We start from the raw sequence: 22,077 nt of genomic DNA, 5'->3' as shown, positions 1-22,077 counted from the left end.
CTCCTCCACGCGCTAAGAAATTGGGGTGGGGGGGTGGGACAGAGGCCTGGTGATTGTTTTGAATTCCGGCCGACATGCTCCTACATTTCTCCCGCAGGACCCTAGCAAGGAATGCTTCACCTTGAAGTTTGATCTGAACGTGGACATTGAGACCGAGATCGTGCCAGCCATGAAGAAGAAGTCCCTGGGGTAAGGAGGGCAGAGAGCAGCTTGGTCTGGGGTGCCAGCTGGGCGGGGGCTTCTCTCATGTTTGGGAGCCCAGGAAAGCACAAGGTGGGATTCTGTGGGTCTAAGGCCTCACCTGGAAGCAGCTCCAGCAATCCCGAGCCCATCAGTTCAGCGCAGGATCCTAACCTGCTCCCAACACCTGATGTTCAGAGGGCAAAGGTCTGGCTAGTTCTGCTGCTGAAGTTCTGACCGCTCTGATGTGCAGATCCTGCTTGGAAACGGGTGTGGGGAAACAAAGGTAGGTTAGGCTGAGAGTGAGTAACTGGCCCCAAGGTCACATCTATCTGAACAGGGAGGTCTTTGTAGCCTGTCAGCAGAAGGATAACAAGGAGGGAGCCAGTCCGCCCTCTTTGAGGAGGAAATCTCACAATTTAGGAGCCACCACAAAAAAGGCACTTTCTCTCTCATCTCACTGCTGGCTGTGCCTCTAGTGTTGATGGGACCAAGAGAAGGTGCTGACCCGATGATCTTAGCACCCAGGCAGGTTTGCATTGGGAGCTACGACCTTCCAGGCATTCTGAGCCCAAGCTAGTTCCAACACATCGATTAACTGGCAGCTCCACTTACTGGTTCTCTCTCTTTTCTTTTAAAACGCAGTGAAGTGCTGCTGCCGGTTTTTGAGAGGAAGGGAATTGACCTGTCTAAAGTGGACATTTACCTGGACCAGTCCAACACGCCCCTCTCACTCAACTTCGAGGCCTACCGGTTTGGAGGACATTACCTTCGTGTGAAAGGTAGGCTGCTGCGTGTCTCTCCTGAGGTTGATGGGAGATGTTGTCTAACCCATCCAGAGGCCTCCAGGTTGGGAAAGCCTCTTTGGCAATATGAGAGGGATCTCTCTGTCCGGAATTGCCCTCCAGACCTGCCCCATGGCCTCCTCTTCTGCATTGCAGCCAAACCTGGGGATGAACTCAAAGTGGAGCAGGCGGTGAAGGACTTCAAGTCACTGAGTTTGCCTATCCTCCGTCCTGCGGGCACTGGCCCGTCCTTCCCCAGCACCCCCTCTCTCGACCGCCTGGAGCAGTTGTCACTTCGGAGGGAGAGTACCGACATCCTGGTGAGTAGGGGAAAAGGGATGGGGTGGACAGGAGTAGGGACCCTGCCCTTGAGATCGGGGAAGCCTGTGGGTCTGCAACTTGCACTGCTCCATCTCATAATGTTTGTGCTAAGGCAAAAACCCGAGCAATATAAAACCAAGCAAGGTTTCTTGTTCGTTTGTCAGCAAGAATTTGTTTATCAATAGCAATGCAGAGTCAAAAGTGCAAACAAGATAATCTGCAGTCTTATAACAGTATATATTTGCAGTAGATAATTAAGTGAGCAAGTCAAATGAATTTGGATATGCCAAAGATATTGAAAAATAAAATTTAAGGAACTGCAGAAAGAAGGGGAAGGAAGTCAAATTTTGAAATGTGAAATTGATTGTAAAACTAATGAAATGTATAAATTTGAAAAGTATAAATAAAAAACTAAAAAAAAAAGGGCAGACAAGAAGAATATCAGTTGAAATCAATGAAACATAGGAGCGATGCCAAGGGTGTAAATAATCAAAAGCAGGGAACTCATTAAAAAAAAAAAAAGATAGTTAAGCACATCATGAAAGCCACGCTAAACAATTGATTTCTTATGAATCTATACACATATGCCTAGATGCAAATTTAGAAATGATCACTATAATTTAAGTAGAAATGCAATCCATCTTCCTGTTGCAGGGAAGACTGCGACTCTGTGATCTGTGTGCTGCCTGCTGCCTCAGGTACAGCAAAGGCACCTGTCTGTACCCAGCAGGGAGTTCCCAAAAGTGATTTCTGACAAATGTACATTTTGGTTTTATGATATTCTAGAAACTGACCCTGGGCAGGAGTAATGGTCTTGCACTGCCACCCTCCCAACAGGGCAGTAGAGGGGCAGCAGTGAGCTTAGGCCTTTTGGGGCGCATTCCAGGAGCTGGTCTGGTGCTCTGGCTAGTGCACCCCCCAAAAAAATCTGGTAAGCACCATTGCAGGGCTGTAGGCGCAACACCATTCCCATGGGCCAGAGGCTGCTCTTGGCCCTGGGATCATTCTCAATGATGGAGGGCAGTCTGCAAATCAAGATACCAGGTAAAGACATAGCAAGAGGTGCCTGGCTTCACTACTGCTGCCCAGGTCCTGTTTTCAGCCTTCCCATGTTTCTTCTTGCCTCCTTTGGCAGCCTGGCGCTGCTGAGATTTTCCTGTGGCACGTGTGTGTTTGTGTTGATGGCACAGCACAGCAGAGGGGCGGTCCAGCTTGTGTCAGGAGGAAACGAATTGTTTGCCATCCGTGCCCAGATGCGGCTGTGTGTCAGGGATGCCTGGGCGAGGAGGCAGACACGAGGCATGCCATCCTCTCGTGCACATCTGATGAGCCTTTGTCTGTTTTTCACGAGAGAGTCGTGTGTCACTCGGCGTGACAAATTGCCTTCTGTGCCTCATGCGGCGTTAGAGCAAGACTCTAGGTGTGGCTCTGCTCTGTGGGAGGAGTGGATGGATCTGTCAAAATGGATATATTTGTGCAAGCTGTTTCCCCTAACGTAATGCATTTCTGTATGCTGTTTTTCAACACACCTGCTCCTGACATTTGCGTCATTTGGAGCGCCATGAAATTTGGATAAATGCAAATTTCAAAGGGTGGCTGTGTTTCGCTTTGAGTAGCGCTTCAGGAAGTGTCGATTGTGGAGGGTCGCCTTCAAATGTCAGTCGAGCTGAACTTTCCCAGTATGTTTCTGGGGTCCCTCAGTGCGCATGTGGAGGGACTTGGCTGATTCTCCCCCTTGCTGTGGTTCCTGTATTCGTTAGGACCTAAGAAGAGCCTGCTGGATCAGGCCTATGATCCATCTTGTCTAGCACCCTGTTTTCACAGTGGCCAACCAGATGTCTCTGCTGGCAAGCCTGCAATCAGGATCTGAGCTCAACAGCACCCTTCCTTTCCTATGGCTTCCAGAAACTGGTATTCAGAAGCATTTCTGGCTCCGACTGTGAAGGCGCAGCTTATCAATCATGGCTAGTTGCCATCAATAGCCTCCACCCCCTTCCCACTTCCTCAATAGCCTTTCCCCTTATTATTTGGTTGTAATTAGTTAGTTCACCCTCATTGTAACCTGTCTGCTTTGTGGCAGTCCAAACCACCCCATTCCCATCAATGGTCCCTCTTAGGTTCTCATCCAGCAACGTCTGGGTGGAAATATTAAGGCTGGGGTTCCCTACATGGCTGCATCGTCCCATATCCACTTGTCTGTTGCTTGCTTGGTGTCTGAGAGCGGGGTCCTCCTTCACATCCCATCAGTGGCAGAGGACAGTGGTGTAGCGTGGGTTGCCAGCGCCCAGGGCCGTGCGGAGGGTGGTGGTGGTGGGAGGGAGGGAGGGACAGAGTCCACATGTGCATTCAACTGTATCACCCACGGAGATAAGAAAAGAAGAACCATTCTGTTATCTGGAGAGGTCACTTCCTGGTTCACGTGGAGAAGCTGTTTTCAGTGGAGCCCAGTGATGGAAGCTCACGGCTGTATTGAGGCAGCACCAGGTATTCAAATTTTGCACCCCTAACAAATTTTGTTCCAGTGGCAACTGCCCTGTGCCCCCCCACTCTACACCACTGGCAGAGGATGTGAGTCAGGGGAGGGGGCTTCTCTGGTCACTCAGCATCCCTCCTGGCTTGCTGTGGTGGCTGGTACAAGGGGCGGAGCAACAGGGGTGCGCTCTGCCCTGGGTGCCACCACTAAGGTGGGTGACAGATCCTGGGCGGCACTCACCATGGGGCTGCAGTGCGCCCGACCCACGCGTCTCTCCTGGGAGTGACGTGGTGGCTTGGGCACATGCAGGCTCTGCTGCCGAAAAGGTCTGCCTGCTGCCCCCATCTCAGCTGTAGGGCACCCTGCAGCAGGTGGCTGGCCCCGCCCCCCGCTCCACCCGGGCACCCAGTCGGCTTGCTCCACCACTGGCTGGTACCCTTTTCGACAAGCAGGGCAGAGGGCAGGGAGAGATCCACAGTATGTGCAGATGGGTCTAATGGCAGGCAGAACTGCAGAGGAGCTTAGAGCAAGTGTTGGGTGTGTGCACAGGGTGTTTATTTGTAACAGCAGGTAGTCAAGGCAAGCAGCTGTCCCTTAATGAGTGCTAATGGGATCAGAGCCTTTGCTACGCAGGGAGCTCACCAGACTCCAGATGATCAGACTCCAGATGATCACGTCATGCGGCTGATCTTGATTAGGTTTTAAGGCAGCAGAGATGCCTTGTGCCTCAAGCCCTGCACCCAGGCACCACCAGAGCCCCAGATGGGTGCAGCGTTTGCTACCTGAAGCCTAGCTTTGCACCATCCCATATTAAATGGGGAGGTGGTGTGCTCTCGTTTAAAACAAGCAAACAGACAAACAAACCAGGAAAAATGTCCCCCAACAGGAAAGGACTGAAGATCCTTCTCTCACTACCCAAACCGCTTTGCTTCTAAGTCTATCCATAGGTTTTATTTATTTATTCGATTTATATCCCACTTTTTTCTCCAAGGAGACAGTTCCAGTGAAGTGGAACTGGTCTGTGACAGTAATAATAAATTCATTCATTCACATTGTTCAACCCTCCTTACTGAATCCCCACAACAACCCTGTGAGGTAGGTTGGGCTGAGAGGCAATGAGTTGCCCAATATCATCTACTGAGTTTCCTGGCTGTGTGGGGATTTGAATCCTGGTCTCCCAGGTCCAAGTCTGACACTCTAGGCACTATACCAAACTGGCTGTATATACTTTCTGCTTTCTCTCTCCCCCCCGCCTTACATCCTTCTGCTCTGCAGCCACCCAAGGAGGCTCGGGGGGGGGGGAGAATAACAATTAAATACAGTTATATCCTGCCATAAAACCAGCTTAAAAATTAACAGTGAAAGAAAAACAGAGATGACAGATAGCCACTCTCAAACACTGACTCCTTGGCAGTCCTGGGAAAGGGAAGACCTGAGTGTGAACCATAGTTGGGGAAGAATTTGTGCCCCTTCCTCATTGCCCCTTTTGTTATAAAAATCAGCCCTCCAACGTTACATGAAATGAGACAGGTGCACATTAAAATAAACGGTTCTGTCCCAAACCCATCCTGTGCTTGCTGGTCATCTTCAACTTTCTGAAGGCTTGTCACACAGAAGATGGAGCAAGCTTGTTTTCTACCGCTCCAGAGGGGAGAAACTGAACCAATGGATTCAAATGGCAAAGAAAGAGATTCCGACTAAATGTTAGGAGAAGCTTTCTGAGGGTAAGAGCCATTAGAGAGTGCCACGGACAACCTCAGGAAGTTCATTGGAAATCTCTAAAAGAGAGGTTTGCTGCCCACCTGCCAAAGATCCTTTAGTTGCAATTCTTGCACCCCAAGGACCCTTCGAGGTCCCTTCCCACTCTGATTCTGTGAGTCTATGGTTCTACCTCCTTTCTTGCCTGCTGCTCCAGTGTCCAGAAATAATATATTGAGAGCCATCGGTGCCACAGCATCGGTAGGCTGTAAAGTAATCTATTAATGAGAAGGAACTTCAACCCTGTGATAACATTCTGAATAATGTTTCCGTATGCCACCTCATTTTGTGTAAGTTGCTCTTTGGTTAAGGCTGCAAATTTGCATGCTGGTTCAGCTCTGACTTCTGAGTGTGTTACTCGGAAGTCTATGCCTTTCCCAAATCTTACCTGCTTGGCCCAAGCGGGAAAAAGCCAACAGGCCAATGGCTACATGGCTCTTGCTTTGTAGGCGATTTCTCAAAGCCGGTGAGAGATGTTTCTGTTTGTGTGTTGCATTCCCAGCTCGTCAGGCAGAGCCCGCGGGTCCCTGCGGAATAAAGGAAGGAGTCCAGCCACCAACCGGAGCAAATAGCTGTAGACCAAAGTTTATTGCGCAACAGGTTCAAAGAGGAATTTTGAACCCTGAGGATGGGGTGACAAGGACTTTTCAAAGTTTCCATCTTATCCCAGCATACAGTTCATTAAGCATCTTCACTACATCATTGCTACATCAGAAAAGGGGAGGGTTATACATGATTAACATAGGAGGAATGTGTTGGGGCAACAGAGGGATACAGGATATGTATTGGAAAATAGATTCTAAGCACCTACTACAAAAGGACAATAAAACTTTGGTTTGCATAGTCTGCCACCTGGGCAAGTCCGGAGGAGTGCTTTTGCCCAGCAATTGACACCTATGAGTACCTTTCTGTGAGTATGTGACCTCCTGCCTGAGGGTTTATGGCGGGGACCAAGTGGTTTCCAAGTCCTTGGCCAATGAAGCAAACTGGCGGTGGAATAAAGGAAACTGGCAAAGGAGTTGATTTTATATGATTTTTAAAGCTAGGTAACTTCCCTGAGCTGTCAAGTCGAAAGGGTACATTTGTGCATAATATTTGTAACATTTAACAACTTTAAAGATGTGCCCCCCCCCCTGTAATTTCTGTAACACATCGAAGGAATGGAGCGGCTCCCAGGTGAGAAAAGGTGGCAGGATTAGGGACTGTTTAAAGAAAAGGCAAGTACAGTGGTACCTCGGGTTAAGTACTTAATTTGTTCCGGAGGTCCGTTCTTAACCTGAAACTGTTCTTAACCTGAAGCACCACTTTAGCTAATGGGGCCTCCTGCTGCTGCTGCTGCTGCTGTGCCGCCGGGGCACGATTTCTGTTCTCATCCTGAAGCAAAGTTCTTAACCTGAAGCATTATTTCTGGGTTAGCGGAGTCTGTAACCTGAAGCGTATGTAATCCGAGGTACCACTGTAAGTTTATAAAATTATGCATGGCCTGGGGAAAGTGGCTCGAAAGACGTCCCGTCCCCCCAACACTAGAACTCACAGACATTCAGTGAAGCTGAATGTTGGGAGGTTTGGGACAGACAAACGTAGTTTGTTAAATTGTGGAACTCACTCCAACAGGTGGCAGTGATGACCACCAACCGAGATGCATTAGACAAATTTGTTGAGGAGACGGCTGTCGATGGCTGCTAGCCATGATGACTGTTCTCTGCCTCCACAGTTGGAGGCAGCAATGCTTGTGAATACCAGTTGCTGGAAACAGAACAGGTGTGTGGAGAAGGCTCCTGTGTTCGGATCCTGCTTCTGGGTTCCCCATGGAAGCAACTGGGTGGCCACTGTGAGAACAGGATGCTGGACTAAGATGGGCCAGTGGCATGATCCATCTGGTTCTTCTTATGTTCTTATAAATAATAATGATAATAAGCAGGACCCAAACACAAGAGCAACCTTCCCTTTTGTGGCTGCTGGCAAATGCCATTCAGAAGCATACAGGAACCAGGTCCCCCACTGTTGGGGCAAAAATACCTTCAGTAATATCTCCCTATATACATAAAAATGTAAGGCTGTCATCACCCAGTTCCCACTGGAGGATTTATAGTGCCTCAGCAGAATCCTGGATTTGTATGAATCCGTGGCAGAGGAGGCTTTTGAGTGTCACAGTGGACAACCAGGTGCCCTGCTGGGAAGCCCACAAGAAACATCCATACCATCCAACATTTCTCCAATGAAAATAGGGACATCCTATTCAATAATAATAATAATAATAATAATAATAATAATAATAATAATGATGTTATTTTTTAAACCCTCCCCATCTCATTGCCCCAGCCACTCTTATGCCATTTCTCCTCTGCTTGACTGTAGTCAGAAGAGTGATGAAGGAATGGGGAGGAAGCACAAGGTCTGCATTCTCACTGTGTGTACTTTTGAGTACCAGAAGCTAAGAGGGTTTGTGTGTGTGTGTGTTTTGCAGCAGGTAACAACAGTCTTCCTAGATGCCTGCCTGTGGGCTTCCTGGGGACACCTTTTCTGACTGTCTGCTGTTGGAAACTGGATGCTGTGCTGGAAGGATCTTCTTAGCCTTGATTTTGCAGCACACTGTGCATGTGTGTGCACGAAACAGGGTGCACAACACCCAACCCCTCAGTCTGTTTTATCTCGTTAAGACACATCTGTACTGCTTAATCATTTGCATTGCTAAGCAATGTACATAAAAAAACCAGGAACTCGGATGTTAAAACAGCGACAACAATAAAAAACCTATCATAAATCCAAGCATAAACTTGGAATGTCTGCTGGAGCAAGAAAGGCTTAGTCATGCATCTGACGTTCTGCTATGTTTCAGTTAAAGGTATTCTATTGGTTAACTTGACAAACAAACAAACAAACAAACAAACAAACAAACAAATCAGGATCATAAGAACATAGGATTTAGGGCATTGGAGCACCTTCCCTAAGGCAATGCCACTAAAGTGCTGGGTGCTTTTGAGTGAGCATAGGGAAAACTGAGAACAAGTGGGCTCTGCAACAAAATGTTGCAGTGCTTACTCCTCTCTCTGGCTTGTGCTATTGTTCAGGGTTCTGGCCTGCCAGCCAGCCAGCCAGCTGTATCCTACAAATTGTCAAGACCCAAGAGACTCAGTCGGGACACTTCTATCTTTCTCTCCCCCCCCCTTTTTGTTTGTTTTACCTTTCCAACTGATATTCAATACTCTGTGACTTCTAAGGACTCTCAATCCTCATAGGGCTGCTTTTCCAGGGTGGGGGTGTATACCCCCTTAGGCTTCTTATTTATGTTTTGCTACTTCTGCAAACCTGGGAATTCTGAGGTAGACTGCCTCCGAACACAGACGTTCCATCTAGCTATCATGTCTAGTAGCCATCGTTCAATGTTCTTAAAGCTGCATTTTAGGGACATGAAGGAAGTCTTGTTGGATTGGAAAAAAATGTCCCTCTAGTCCAGCGCCAGCTTCCCACACTGGGCAGCCAAATATCTCTGCAAAGTCCACAAGCAAGCCTCTCCTGTCTCAGCTCCAATGATACAGAGATCTGTCTCCGTTTCAAACGTTTCCCCTACTTCAGCTCCTCCCCACTCCTGCTCAATAAGCAAATGCATATTAGGAGAAGGGGTTCCGATTGGGACCCACACTTTCCCTGCTGCACGCCCTCTTTTCCCAAAGTTTCAGGGGGAGGCTGGGCTGTGATGCTTAGGTTTTTACAGAGCAGCTTGTGGCTGCTTCTTGCACTCTGAACCCCATCCAGCCACCCCGCCCTGCCAGCTGCCTCTTGGTCTGGCCCGGCCCCTATAGCTCCTTCCCTGATCTTTGGATTCCTGCGTGCGGCTGTGCCAAGCTGCCTGCCAGCCTGCCTTGGAGGTGAGCTTGGAAACCTCGCCCCCATCCAGCTTGTGGCCGAGGGCAGCCTCTCAAGTAAGATGCGGTTTCTCTCCATGGCCAGCCAGACTTGGAAACCTTTGGAGCCGATCTGCTGCCTGCTTTGGCCTCTGTGCTGGGATTGAAGAGGTGGAACTGATCTCAGGGGGAAAGGGCTCCTTCGGTCCCTCACCCCATCCTCTCTCGGCCTGACATGGTTCAGAGGCAGCAAGAGCCTCGCAGCCTCGCCTTGTGGATATGCTGAGCCCCAGATGGACCACATGGAATGTCCCCACTCATCTCAGCCCACCCAAGACCTCCCATCTTATCCGCTTCTTCCGTTTCCCTGACGAGCCCCCTGGCAGAGAGCCGCAGAGAGACAGCCAGCCAGCTGTGGCCCCAGGATTTGTTGCCTCCAGGATCAAGATATATAATTCTCAGCTGGCTGACCCTGCAGTTTGTCAAGAGGCGGTGAGGTCTGGAGAGGCCCCAGGTGTCAAGGAGGAAGAGCGCCCTGGCTTGCAAGCACACTCCCTGAAAAGACAGCAACGGGGTCCAACAGAACCGGGGGATGGGCCTGGCACTGGAGAGAAACGGCGGCTGAGTGTGAGTTGTCCTGGGCAGAGAGGAGGGATCTCAAGGGAACAGCTGGGAGTGAGAGAGGAGGAAGGGTGGTTCTGAAAGGAACAGGACAGCTGATTCTCAATTGGAGGATGTGGACCGAGAAAAGTTTTCTCTCCCTCTCTCAACACTTGTGGGTGTTTGAGTGCAGCCGGATGTTGGGCGCAATTATTTGTACGGTGAGCGCTTAAAACTATGGAAGAAGGAAGGAATTGCCACCAGCTAAGATGGTTTGTGGGACGTGGGTGGCACTGTGGGTTAAACCACAGAGCCTAGGGCTTGCCGATCAGAAGGTTGGTGGTTCGAATCCCCGCGACGGGGTGAGCTCCCATCGCTCGGTCCCTGCTCCTGCCAACCTAGCAGTTCGAAAGCACATCAAAGTGCAAGTAGATAAATAGGTACCACTCTGGCAGGAAGGTAAACGGCATTTCCGTGCGCTGCTCTGGTTTGCCAGAAGTGGCCAGAAGTGGCTTAGTCATTCTGGCCACATGACCTGGAGCTGTACGCCAGCTCCCTCAGCCAGTAAAGTGAGATGAGTGCCGCAACCCCAGAGTCGGCCACGACTGGACCTAATGGTCAGGGGTTCCTTTACCTCTAAGATGGTTTGTTGGGATGCGGGTGGCGCTGTAGGTTAAACCACAGAGCCTAGGGCTTGCCGATCAAAAGGTCGGCGGTTCGAATCCCCGTGACGGGGTGAGCTCCCGTTGCTCGGTCCCTGCTCCTGCCAACCTAGCTGGTTCACCAGAAGTGGGTTAGTCATGCTGGCCACATGACCTGGAAGTTGTACACCAGCTCCCTCGGGCCAATAAAGTGAGATGAGCGCCGCAACCCCAGAGTCGGTCACGAATGGACCTAATGGTCAGGGGTCCCTTTACCTTTAAGATGGCTTTAAAATATGGCTTTAAAAGAGGATTGGACAAATACATGGAGGAGAAGGCTGTCGAAGGCTGTTTGCCAGTTCCTGGGAGCAGCAGGAGGGGAGAGGGTGTTCTTGTGCTCGAGTCCTGCTTGCAGGTTCCCCACAGCCACCTGGTTGGCTGTTGTGAGAAGAAGATGCTGAGCTCAAGGATCCTCCTTTGTCCTGTTCCTGCAGGCTTTTCTTATGTTCTTAGTGGTGCTGGCAGCTCCTCTGATAGGATGGGTGACTGTCAATTTCATAGTTCCCATAGTTCATGAATCTTCTTCCTCCTCTTCATGCACATGCACCTCAAAAATGGATCCTCTCTGCCTATAAAAAGAGGAGATTTTGGATCTCAGGGTTGCTTTGAAATTGTAAGAGTTAGAAACCATGCACCGGATTTGGGCTCCAGCTGGAGCCAGTCCCTAGCCAGTCTGCCCTGAGCACTAGAAATTTCGTCAATACCAGGAATCCACGGTGGCAGGAAGATCTTTGCAAGCTGGCAGGAGTGCGGACCTTTGACCGCCAGTTTCGATTATTTCTTGCTATTCGGGGAAACAAGGGGGAAAACCAGGTTGACTTTCCTGGCCTCTTCTTCTTCCCTTTGTTATATAATGGCCTTGGGCAGCAGCCAATTTCTGGGGTGGTGGGGGGAGCGAAGGAGATCCTTCCTCTTTCCTCTTATCCTGGGTGGACTAATTTGTTCTTTGCACTTTCAGTTTCTTTAAGGGTAAACATACAGAGCATTCAAACTTTGTACTGTGTGTGTGTAAGCTTCATACGAAATGTGTATATTCTCTGTGCATAATACTTATATGCACGCTTCATTGTAATCCTTGCAACAACCCTGTAAGGCTTTTCATTATTTTGTTTATCATTAAGGTTTATCTCCTTTCGGGATAAAGATTGACAACTTAATACAGTCATACCTCAGGTTACAGATGCTTAAGGTTGCCTGTTTTGGGGTTGCACACCGTGCCGAACCCAGAAGTACTGGAATGGGTTATGTCCAGGTTTCAGCACTCGTGCATGCACAGAAACACTAAATCACGCTTTGCACATGTGCAGAAGCACCGAATCGCGACCCGTGCATGCGCAGATGCGGCGCTGTGAGTTGCGAATGCTACAGGTTGCAAACGTGCCTCCCACACGGATCACGTTTGCAACCCGAGCGTCCACTGTAATAAAACAATATGTGAAATTGTCAACCCAAAATGCCTTAGCCAAATTCATGGAGGAGAAGGGCTATCAACTGCTACCACCCACAAGGGCTATGCTCTGCCTCCACAGTCAGAGACAACAGTGCTTCTGAATGCAAGTTGCTGGAGCCTACTAGAATAGCATGAGACTCTTAATCTCAGGATCATGGGTTCAAGCCCCACATTGGGGGAAAGAAGGAGAAAATAATAATAATAATAATAATAATAATAATAATAATAATAATAATAATAATTCTATTTATACCCCGCCCATCTGGCTGGGTTTCCCCAGCCATTCTGGGTGGTTATTCCTGCACTGCAGGGGGTTGGACTAGATAACCCCCAGGGTCTCTTCCAACTCAACAGTTCTATGGTTCTGTGAAGCCACAGAAGGAATCCGGCTCTTCTGACTGCTTATGGAGTTCCCAGAAGAGGTATCTGGTTGGCTGTTGTGAGTACAGGACGCCTTTCACCAGATCCAGCGAGCTCTCCTTATGTCCCTAAGCTGAGTTGTTTTTGTAAAAGAAAGAAAAGTGACTAATAATAAACTTAACTAAGAATAATAATGGGGCAGCCATGCCCATTAGTTTCAGGGGGTCTGCTCTGAGTATAATTCACATGGGATTGAACCGCCTGTCGTGCATCTCTTGAATGCGCTCAAAGCATCCGGACCCCGTGTTTGCCTTTGCATCCAAACTGCTCTGCTTCCGAGCACTGGAGGCGGCTTCACAGGGAAATGGGGGGGTCTCCGTTTGGGGAAAACAGCCCTCCCACTCCCACAGGGCCTGGAACAAAGAGAGGAGAGGGGCTGTGGGGGGACCGGCTGGGAAAGGCCTCTAGCCTTTGAGGTGCATTGTCTCCCTGTCAGCTGCCGGGCTCAGCTGGCCCTGAGGGCAGGCACCCTGTCACCCGGGGTGAGCTGCATCGCGGAGTAAGGTGACCTTGGGGATCCAGTTGTTTGTCCCAGCTGCTCCGTGGGCCTGGAGGAGGGAGAGTGTGCTGGAGCCTCTCTCCTCCTCCTCCCCATTGAGGCACTGGGGGGGGGGAAACGGTGCCACCCCCTACAGGTCTGTAGAACTGCTGCTGCAAAGGCTGCAGCGGCTTGGAGATGAGCAGTGTTGGGTCTCTGCATGCTGGACGCCTTTGAGCTGCAAGGCCCTGATCCTGGAAGTTGCTGCTGCACCCTTGGGGTAAGGCTTGGCATTCTCTCTCTCTCTCTCTTCCCACCCCCACCGCAACCCCTGGGGTAATGCTTCTCCCTGCACCCAAACTGGCCTGATCCATTTGTATATTTCAGGGGAGGAATGAGGATGGAGGCAGAGAGACCTTCCTAGAGACAGGTGAGGCAGGAAACTTGGGGATTGAGGCCACCTGTCTGGTGTGACAACCCACGTTCATGGGGGCTCTTCCTGGGGAGTCTCAGCTGGTGCTCTCTTGGCTAAGTTCTCGGTGGCGAAGGAGAAGACCATTACTGGAACATTTTCCTTGAGGTTCTCTGGTTTTCAGTCTGGTTGTTTTGAGGTTTTGCTCCTTTCGTCTCTGCTGAGGGCCTGCCTCAGCAGCTGCCCTCTCTGCTCTCGGCATTTTGCCGCTCTGTTGCTTTGATTGCCACACATCGATGTTTCTCCCGCCTGATGTCAGCCGCAGCCCAATAAATGTGACCAAATAAATGTGGCGCTCTTCAAGATGCCACATGACTCAGTCAACGGTCTTTGCCTCTGTTGGGGTTTGTTTCCTGTTGTATTGATTTTGTTGCAAAATCAACACAGCACACTTTTTTTGGATGCCAGAGGACTATGTTTAACATTTCAAATGAAAGATCTGGCATTAGCATATGCGTGCTTACACATTGTCCAAAAAGATGGTACCTATTTGTATGACGTTTGGTGTATGCTAGTACAGTTGTTCCGAAAGTGGGTGGTACCACCCCCTGGGGGGCACCTAAAGGTAAAGGGACCCCTGACCGTTAGGTCCAGTTGCGGATGACTCTGGGGTTGCTGCACTCATGTCGCTTTACTGGCCGAGGGAGCCGGCGTACAGCTTCCAGGTCATGTGGCCAGCATGACTAAGCCGCTTCTGGTGAACCAGAGCAGCACACGGAAACGCCGTTTACCTTCCTGCTGGAGTGGTACCTATTTATCTACTTGCACTTTGACGGGCTTTTGAACTGCTAGGTTGGCAGGAGCTCATCCCGTCGCGGGGATTCAAACCACCGATCTTCTGGTCGGCAAGCCCTAGGCTCTGTGGTTTAACCCACAGCACCACCCGCGTCCCTTCTGGGGGGCACCTAGGGGGCACCAAAAGGCAAGGGGGCAGCGGTGAGGGGGGCCCACTGGAGGTGTAAATGTCTATCAGACTTTGAAAAGTGGGACTCCCTGGATCAAGTTAATCAGACTTGTAAAATTAATTATACTAACCAGTTTTAATGGGATTTTGAATAAATGTGCAGTTGCTGCTGCTTTGCATTTTATTATTATCTTCCTTCTGCAATGATTCCTATGCATTATTCAGAATGCAAACTGCCATTCTGAAAAATGCTTCTTATAGGGTAGATGTAAATGCATAGGTACGTATAGATGCTAATTTAGAAATGGTTACTGTGATTTAAATAGAAGAGCAATCCATCTCACTCTCAGAAGGAAGACGATGACCGTGTGCCTCCATTATCCATGCCCTGGTGACATCCAGGCTGGATTACTGTAATGCGCTCTACATGGGGCTGCCTTTGAAGACGACTCAGAAACGTCAACAGGAGCAGAATGTGGCTGCCAGGTAACTGGTTGAGCCCAGCTGATTGGAATCTAAGTGAGACCATTCCAATTGCACTGGACCCAATTTACAGTGCTGGGGATGACCTTTCATGACCTGAATGCGGGGCAGGGAACTGGGTTACTTGAACCTCTGCTTGCACAACCTGCCTGCAACTTCCGATCTTTTCCATAGATGATGCTTAGATACCCATCTGAAAAGGCAGTTAGGTTGAAGGGCACAGGAAACAGGGCCTTCACAGTGGTGACCCCCTTTCTGTGGAATTCGGTCCCATAAAACATCAGGAAGGCCGCCTCCCTAGATCTTTAAAAATGGGAAACTTAATCCTAACAATTTCAGTGGCTAATCATGAGCTGTGGAAACAGGGTAGAGAATTCCTTCTGATATGATCTGCTGGTTAATTGCATGATTTGTGCTGGTGTGGTGAATTATGAAATGGATGCTTTTAGCAGGCAACAAATAACGTTTTGCTGCTGCTGCTGCTTCGGCAGTTATTTTGTATCCAGTTTTGCGACAGAGGGGCCCTAAGATACATAAAAAGCAAACCAAAAAAATTGCCTTGGAGTGAAGTGATTGGAGGGGGGAGAGAAAGTGCGATCGTTTGCAGCTTGGAAAGCAGCAAATCCACTTCTGGCTCTCCTATAAAGAAAATGTCTGCCTGGTTCCACCTGGAGGGAACATTTGCACCATCTCAAAAAGCCTGCGGGAACTAGCCTCCTCACCAGAGATATTTTATCCTGTGCCATCCTCCAAGCCAAGAGGGCTGTGTGTGATGGAGAAGAGGAGAAATGTTCAGAACTGGCCGATCTCTGGAGGGGTGGGGGGAAGAGCAGGGAGAGGCGCCAAGGGAGCCCAGGAATGTCCCATCTCCAGGGTGCCCGGCAAGCTCCTCTCAGCGATGCAATTAATGCGAAGGCAGGCGGCGAACAGAGTGTTGATTCAAGGCGAGCAGCCTTCTCCTCGCCTCTCTGCTCACCAGCCAGCTGGAGAGAGCCAGGCTCTTGGCCCTTCCTCGTCTGCCTTTGTCCTTTCGTTCCTTGGGATTCTTCCCAGGGCAGAGAGCAAGAGGCTTTGGCTATAAGGTGAGTCTGACAGACACAAGGATCCTTTTCTGCTCTGGCAGCAGGGGGAAAGGTTTTGGGGTGGCAGCCTGGCACTCCTGCAGATGGTTTGGCCTTTGCAGGATGTGTGGGTTTAAGTCCTATTCTCCTTCTGCCCAGGGGAGAGCCAGAGTCTGGACCTTAGGACATGTTTTTTTTGGGGGGGGGACTACTTGAGTATTTGCACAAAATGCAAATTTGGGTCATTTGGTTCACAATCCCTGGAAAAGATAATACTTATTATTCTTGTTGGGCGGAAGTAATGTTTCGTTTAAGATTTGGTTTTATTGAGGTTTTAAGCAGAGGTTGGATGGTTGTCTGTCAGGGATTCTGTTGCTGTGATCCCTGCATTGTGCAGAGCTGGGCTGGAAAACCATTCCAACTGTACAATTTTGTGATTTATAATTACCGGGATCTTGTCCTCCAGGTCTTATGATATTCTCATCTGAAACTTGAAACGTCAGTAAGAATTCCAAATAGTAGCAAATTTCACAGCAGGCTTTTGAACAGGACAGACCCTCCAAGTGCCCCTATTTTCCAGGGACAGTCCTGGATTTACAGAAGCTGTTCCAGTTTTTGATTTGATCCTGGAATGTCCCACTTTTCCTTAGGATGTCCCTATTTTCATTAGAGAAGTGTTGGAGGGTATGGGGTTATGCGACGCCCCCCCAAGCCAATGAGATAAGCAACTATGCTACCTTTAGAAGACATCTGAAGGCAGCCCTGTATAGGGAACTTTTTTAAATGTTTAATGCTTTACAACATTTTTAGAGGCTCCCAGAGTGGCTGGGGTCTGGAATTATGCAACCAATGAGCCAAGGAGATAAGTAACTATACAGTGGTACTTCGGGTTACATACGCTTCAGGTTACAGACTCCGCTAACCCAGAAATAGTGCTTCAGGTTAAGAACTTTGCTTCAGGATGAGAACAGAAATCGTGCTCCAGCAGCGCAGCAGCAGCTGGAGGCCCCATTAGCTAAAGTGGTGCTTCAGGTTAAGTACGGACCTCCAGAACGAATTAAGTACTTAACCCAAGGTACCACTGTACAGCCTTTAGAAGACATCTGAAGGCAGTCCTGCAAGGGAAGTTTTTTAATGTTTAATGTTTTATTATGTTTTTATATGTGTTGGAAGCTGCCCAGAGTGGCTGGGAGGGTAGTATAAATAATAAAATTATTATTATTATTATTATTATTATTATTATTATTATTATTATTATTATTATTATTGCTGCTGCTGCTGCTGCTGCTGCTATGGAATAGGATGTCCCTATTTTCATTGGAGAAATATTGGAGCACGTGTGGTTATAATTATTTGTGTATAAAACAAACTTTTGGTGTGTAGTTGAAAATGAATCTTTTTGTTTTTGTTTTGGTCTGTCCCCTAGTTTACCTTAGTTCTGAACTAATTTTTCAGCAGTAGCTGTGGACCATGTTACACGGGAAAAGTTTATATATATATATATATATATATATATATACACACACACACACACACACTATATATATATATATATATATATATATATATATATATATATATATACACACACTATATATATATAACTATATATATATATATACACACACACACACACACACACTTTATATATATACATACACTATATATCTATATCTATATCTATATCTATATCTATATCTATATAACTATATATCTATATATATCTATATATATATAACATTTTGGATGGTTCTTTAGATGCGGCAACCATGACTGGTGTATTTGTTTCAGCTCAGGGAATTCAGCCTTCTGTCTTCCCGACAGATTTTGCCATTCTTTTGCCAGCTTAGATATGAACGCCAGAATCTCTATGGGCCAAAGATAGATCCCTATGGGCCAAAAGGCCAACTCGGATTGCCATCCTAGTAGCCAATCTGCTGCCTCCACTACATCTAAAAAAAGAAGAGATAGAATCATAGAATTGTAGAGGGAAATCTCAAACACCTTTAAAAGGAGATGTTAAATGAATAGAGATCTGGAGATAATCTCACCTGCTCCAGATCCTGGCCTGGGGGCGCTGCAGAGCACCTGTGGCTGGGTAGAGGGCATGCTGGGTGATTGCGCAGGTCCTTATCAGGCTTAGAATAGCATGGAGATTAGACAAGAGGCTTTGGGATTTGTGCTCTTTTGCCCGGGTCATGAAAAGGCAGCTGGCCATTAGCTTGCGCACCAAGAACCGGGCAAGATGTTTCTCTGCACTCTCCTCCAGCTCTCTTTTCTCCTCAAGGTATGGGCGGCTGCCGTGCCCCTGTGGGTTTTGGGGACAGGCTCCATCGTCCCCAGGGTGCTCTCTGCCTCTCCCGATACCCCAGAGGACTTCCTTTTGGAGGCAGCAATGCTTCTGAACAGGGTGGATTTGATTTAAATCAAATCGATTTAAATCACGATTTAAATCATGATTTAAATCACTAGTCAGTAAGACTTGACTTAAATCACTAATCAGTAAGACTTGATTTAAATCACTAGTCAGTAAGACTTGTTTTAAATCTTTTTTTTTTAACAGAAAGGCTCATTCTTGCTGGTATAATCTTAATATTTACAACCAGATAAATGTTTCACTTTTGGAATAATAAATTTTCAGAGTAGCTTTTACAGTTATATCAAAAAATACTGATTTGGTTATACTATTAGAAATACATTGACAGATAATTCTGAAATTTTCTGCTGTACTTTATTGGAAGGAGAAAAACAATCACTTCCTTAATAACAATTTAAAAAATTTATTTAACTAAAACAATAACATTATAGCATATGTATCCATGTTTGTTAATTGATGTGGTTAAACAATTTTTTATTTTTAAAAAACTTAGACTGAGTTTTAGCACACATGAAAAAACTTAAAACAAATCCTTATTTCCTGATGAATAGCCTTTGGACTATAATGTCACTTAAATAGAAAACTATCGTTAGAAAGATTTTTCCTCCAAAAGCATTTTATTTTATAAATCCAATTTAAATAATTAAAAAATCCGATTTAAATAAAAAAAATCCTTTTTTAAAAAAAAAATCATTGATTTTTATCCACCCTGCTTCTGAACACCAGTTGCAGGAAACCGAAGGCGGCGAGAATTTCTCATGTCCTGCTTCCTTCTTTCCCTTGAGGTTGGCCAGTGTGAGAACAAGACTCTGGGCTCCCTTTGGCCTATTCCGGCATTCTAATCTTATGTTCTCCAGCCCTCTCACTTCTCTCTCCTTTCCCTGTTTGTCCCCCGCAGGCCCCCGGAAGACAAAGGAAGAACATGAACGAGTTTTTGGGGGACGCCAGCATCCCAAGCCATGACCCCCTGCAGCCCTCCAGCGCCTCCTTGCCCAGCAATGGCATCGACACGTGGAAGAACCGGGCTGCCAGCCGCTTCAGCGGGTTCTTTGGTTCCGGCAACAGCGCCAGCCCCTTCACGCGGGTACGTTGCCAGTGCCCACCACTGTCGCCCGTGGGTTCCTGCAGGCCCTTTTCTTTTGTAGGTGTTTGCAGCTGGGAAGGGTGTCCTGGAGAGGTAGGGAGTCCCCGCTCCTTGCAAAATCAAGTGGCGTCAGATCACGAGGAAGGGTAGCCAGAGATCAAGGTGGGACGCAGTCATAGAGAAGGCCATTCATGATGGGTAGATGGAACTTCCATGTCCAGAGGCAGTTTGCAGCAGCAGCGGGTGGTTCTTGTTGTCTTACTCTGCTTGTGGGCTTTGGGGGAATGGAGCTCAGTGGGTAGAGCAGGGGTGAGCAAACTTTTTCAGCAGGGGGCCGGTCCACTGTCCCTCAGACCTTGTGAGGGGCCGGACTATATTTTTTTTGGGGGGGGGAAATGAACAAATTCCTATGCCCCACAAATGACCCAGAGATGCATTTTAACGTATGTTTTGCTCTATAAGACTCACTTTTTCCCTCCTAAAAAGTAAGGGGAAATGTGTGTGCGTCTTATGGAGCAAATGCAGGCTGCGCAGCTATCCCAGAAGCCAGAACAGCAAGAGGAATTGCTGCTTTCACTGCACAGCGATCCCTCTTGCTGTTCTGGCTTCTGAGATTCAGAATATTTTTTTTTCTTGTTTTCCTCCTCCAAAAACTAGGTGCGTCTTGTGGTCTGGTGCGTTTTATAGAGCGAAAAATGCAGTAAATAAAAGCACATTCTACTCTTGTAAAAACATGCTGATTCCCAGACCGTCCGCAGGCCGGATTTAGAAGGCGAGTGGGCCGGATCCGGCCCCCAGGCCTTAGTTTGCCTACCCATGGGGTAGAGCAAGCTGCTTTGCATCTGGCATCTCCAGGTAGGCCTGAGATCCTGGAGAGCTACTGCCAGCCAGTGTCGACAATACTGAGGTAGATGGACAAATGTCCTGACTTAGCAGAAGGCAGCTTCCTAGGTTCCTGTCTGGTTTTCCACTATGGGAGGCAGAATGTCTGAGCACAGGCAGTTGTGGCTCATCTCTTTCGGTCCGGTTCACCCTTGACCATCCCTCTGGTGTGTGAGGGGGGAGCATTTCGGGGTGGGTGTGGCCTCCTCAAGTCTTGCATGCACACATTTATAGTCTGCGTGCACACACAAAAGCAGACAGTGACACTCTCGCAAGCACACAACCCCCCCTTTCATTGGCTGATCCATGCAGATCAACTAAGGAGGGCAGTTCTTGCCCCCTCAGCAGTTCGTTAGGATGGCCAGTGAAGGTTGCTCTCTGAAAGACACGGCACAAAAGGAAAAGCGCTTGGGAGGGAGGAGGAAAGAAATAAACTCAAGGCCCATCCATACTTAACCTTTCACTTTCTAGGTGCATGTCCATGCTTTCCTGCTCCGTGTCTGAGCACTTTCCCCCCACCCATGAAAACCTACTCTTTTGCGCTGAATTGGAGAAAACAGCCATTTTTGTTTCCCTCAGATTGCTGTTTGCTCTGATTCAGCAGTGAAGAGCGGATTTTTGAGGGGAAAGCGGCAAGGCAAAAATAAAAAGCTGTCGGGCACAGTTCCAGAAAGCCCGGACCGGTGCCTAGAAATGTGGAGCGAAGATAATTCTGGATGAATCTTCAGGCACTAGTTACCAAGTTCAGTAGGTCATGGAACTGGGTCTAAGCGCAAGGAAAGAGCTGTAGCTTCCTTGCCTTCCGGTGGCCTCAGTTACGGCAGCTGGCAGTGGGAGGGAGGCCTGTTATCCGTGATATCAGGGGGTCATGTGCTACTAAATACTCTTTTCTGGGAAGCATCGGTGGGAGCAGGGTGGTTCCTTCATGCCCTATTTTGGGAAATCAGAGGCAGGGGACAGGATAGGTCAGCATTAGATGAAAAAGTCTTCAAGATTCTATCCTGGCATCGCCAGACAGTTTTGGGAAAGACTATTGCCTGAATCCTTGGAGAACCACAGCCAATCATTGTAGACAATACTAAGCTAGATTATTATTATTATTATTATTATTATTAACAGTTATTTAAATTTATTCAGTTATTTTACAAAAAGGAACTCAAAACGACACTGTAATAAACAAACCCATGGGTTTAAAACCAGTAGGAGAGAAAACTCTAGAAGGCAATCCTGTTTTTAATAGGCAGGATTGAAACATCCCAACTACTCAAGATTAATTAATAGCTAAAGGCCTGAAGAAGAACAGATGGTTTGCCTGATGCCTAATGATATTTTATTATTCTTTATTATTATTATAAATTAAATTTATATACAATTCATCTGAAGACCACAGAGCGGTTTACAGCATAAAAACACAAAATGAAAGCACAAAATACACATGACTGTAACAAAAACCAGCCCCCGCCCACAAACATATTTAAAAGGCAATAGATTGCTTAATCAGCCAAAGGCCTGCTTATAGAGTTACTACGTAACACAGATGAGAGACAAATACACTAAACACTAAACAGTCACCTGGTGAGTCTCCTTGGGGAGAGCATTCCACATGCAGGGAGCCACCACTGAAAAGGCCTGTTCTTGTGTTGCCACTCTACAGACCTCCTGTGAGGTGGCACATGGAGAAGGGCCTCAGGTGACGTTTGCAAGGCCTGGGTTGGTTCATATAGAGAGCATGGACCGGTAGTAGCCTGTTTTTTTGGGGGGGGGCCGGCAGGTAGAGTCCTATACTATTTTGGTCTGGTCCAA

At 47.8% G+C, this 22,077-nt stretch overlaps 1 protein-coding gene across 3 annotated transcripts in view; it reads left to right on the top strand.

Annotated features, from left to right (window-relative positions):
• The window catches only part of PLEKHG5 (pleckstrin homology and RhoGEF domain containing G5), a 107,328-nt gene that overhangs the window by 65,739 nt on the left and 19,512 nt on the right, over positions 1–22,077 (top strand). For 2 of the 3 annotated variants that reach the window (XM_053400446.1, XM_053400447.1), the window contains 4 exons: positions 98–189; positions 826–962; positions 1,122–1,285; positions 19,207–19,392. In XM_053400446.1, the coding sequence (XP_053256421.1) occupies positions 98–189; positions 826–962; positions 1,122–1,285; positions 19,207–19,392 (579 nt within the window). Of the gene's footprint in view, positions 1–97; positions 190–825; positions 963–1,121; positions 1,286–9,375; positions 9,990–19,206; positions 19,393–22,077 lie in introns of those variants that run through there. The other variant, XM_053400449.1, reaches the window with a different exon arrangement.

This window comes from Podarcis raffonei, chromosome 8, assembly GCF_027172205.1.
Source record: "Podarcis raffonei isolate rPodRaf1 chromosome 8, rPodRaf1.pri, whole genome shotgun sequence".
NCBI lineage: Eukaryota > Metazoa > Chordata > Lepidosauria > Squamata > Lacertidae > Podarcis > Podarcis raffonei.
This window is presented reverse-complemented; position numbering and strand designations above follow the sequence as displayed.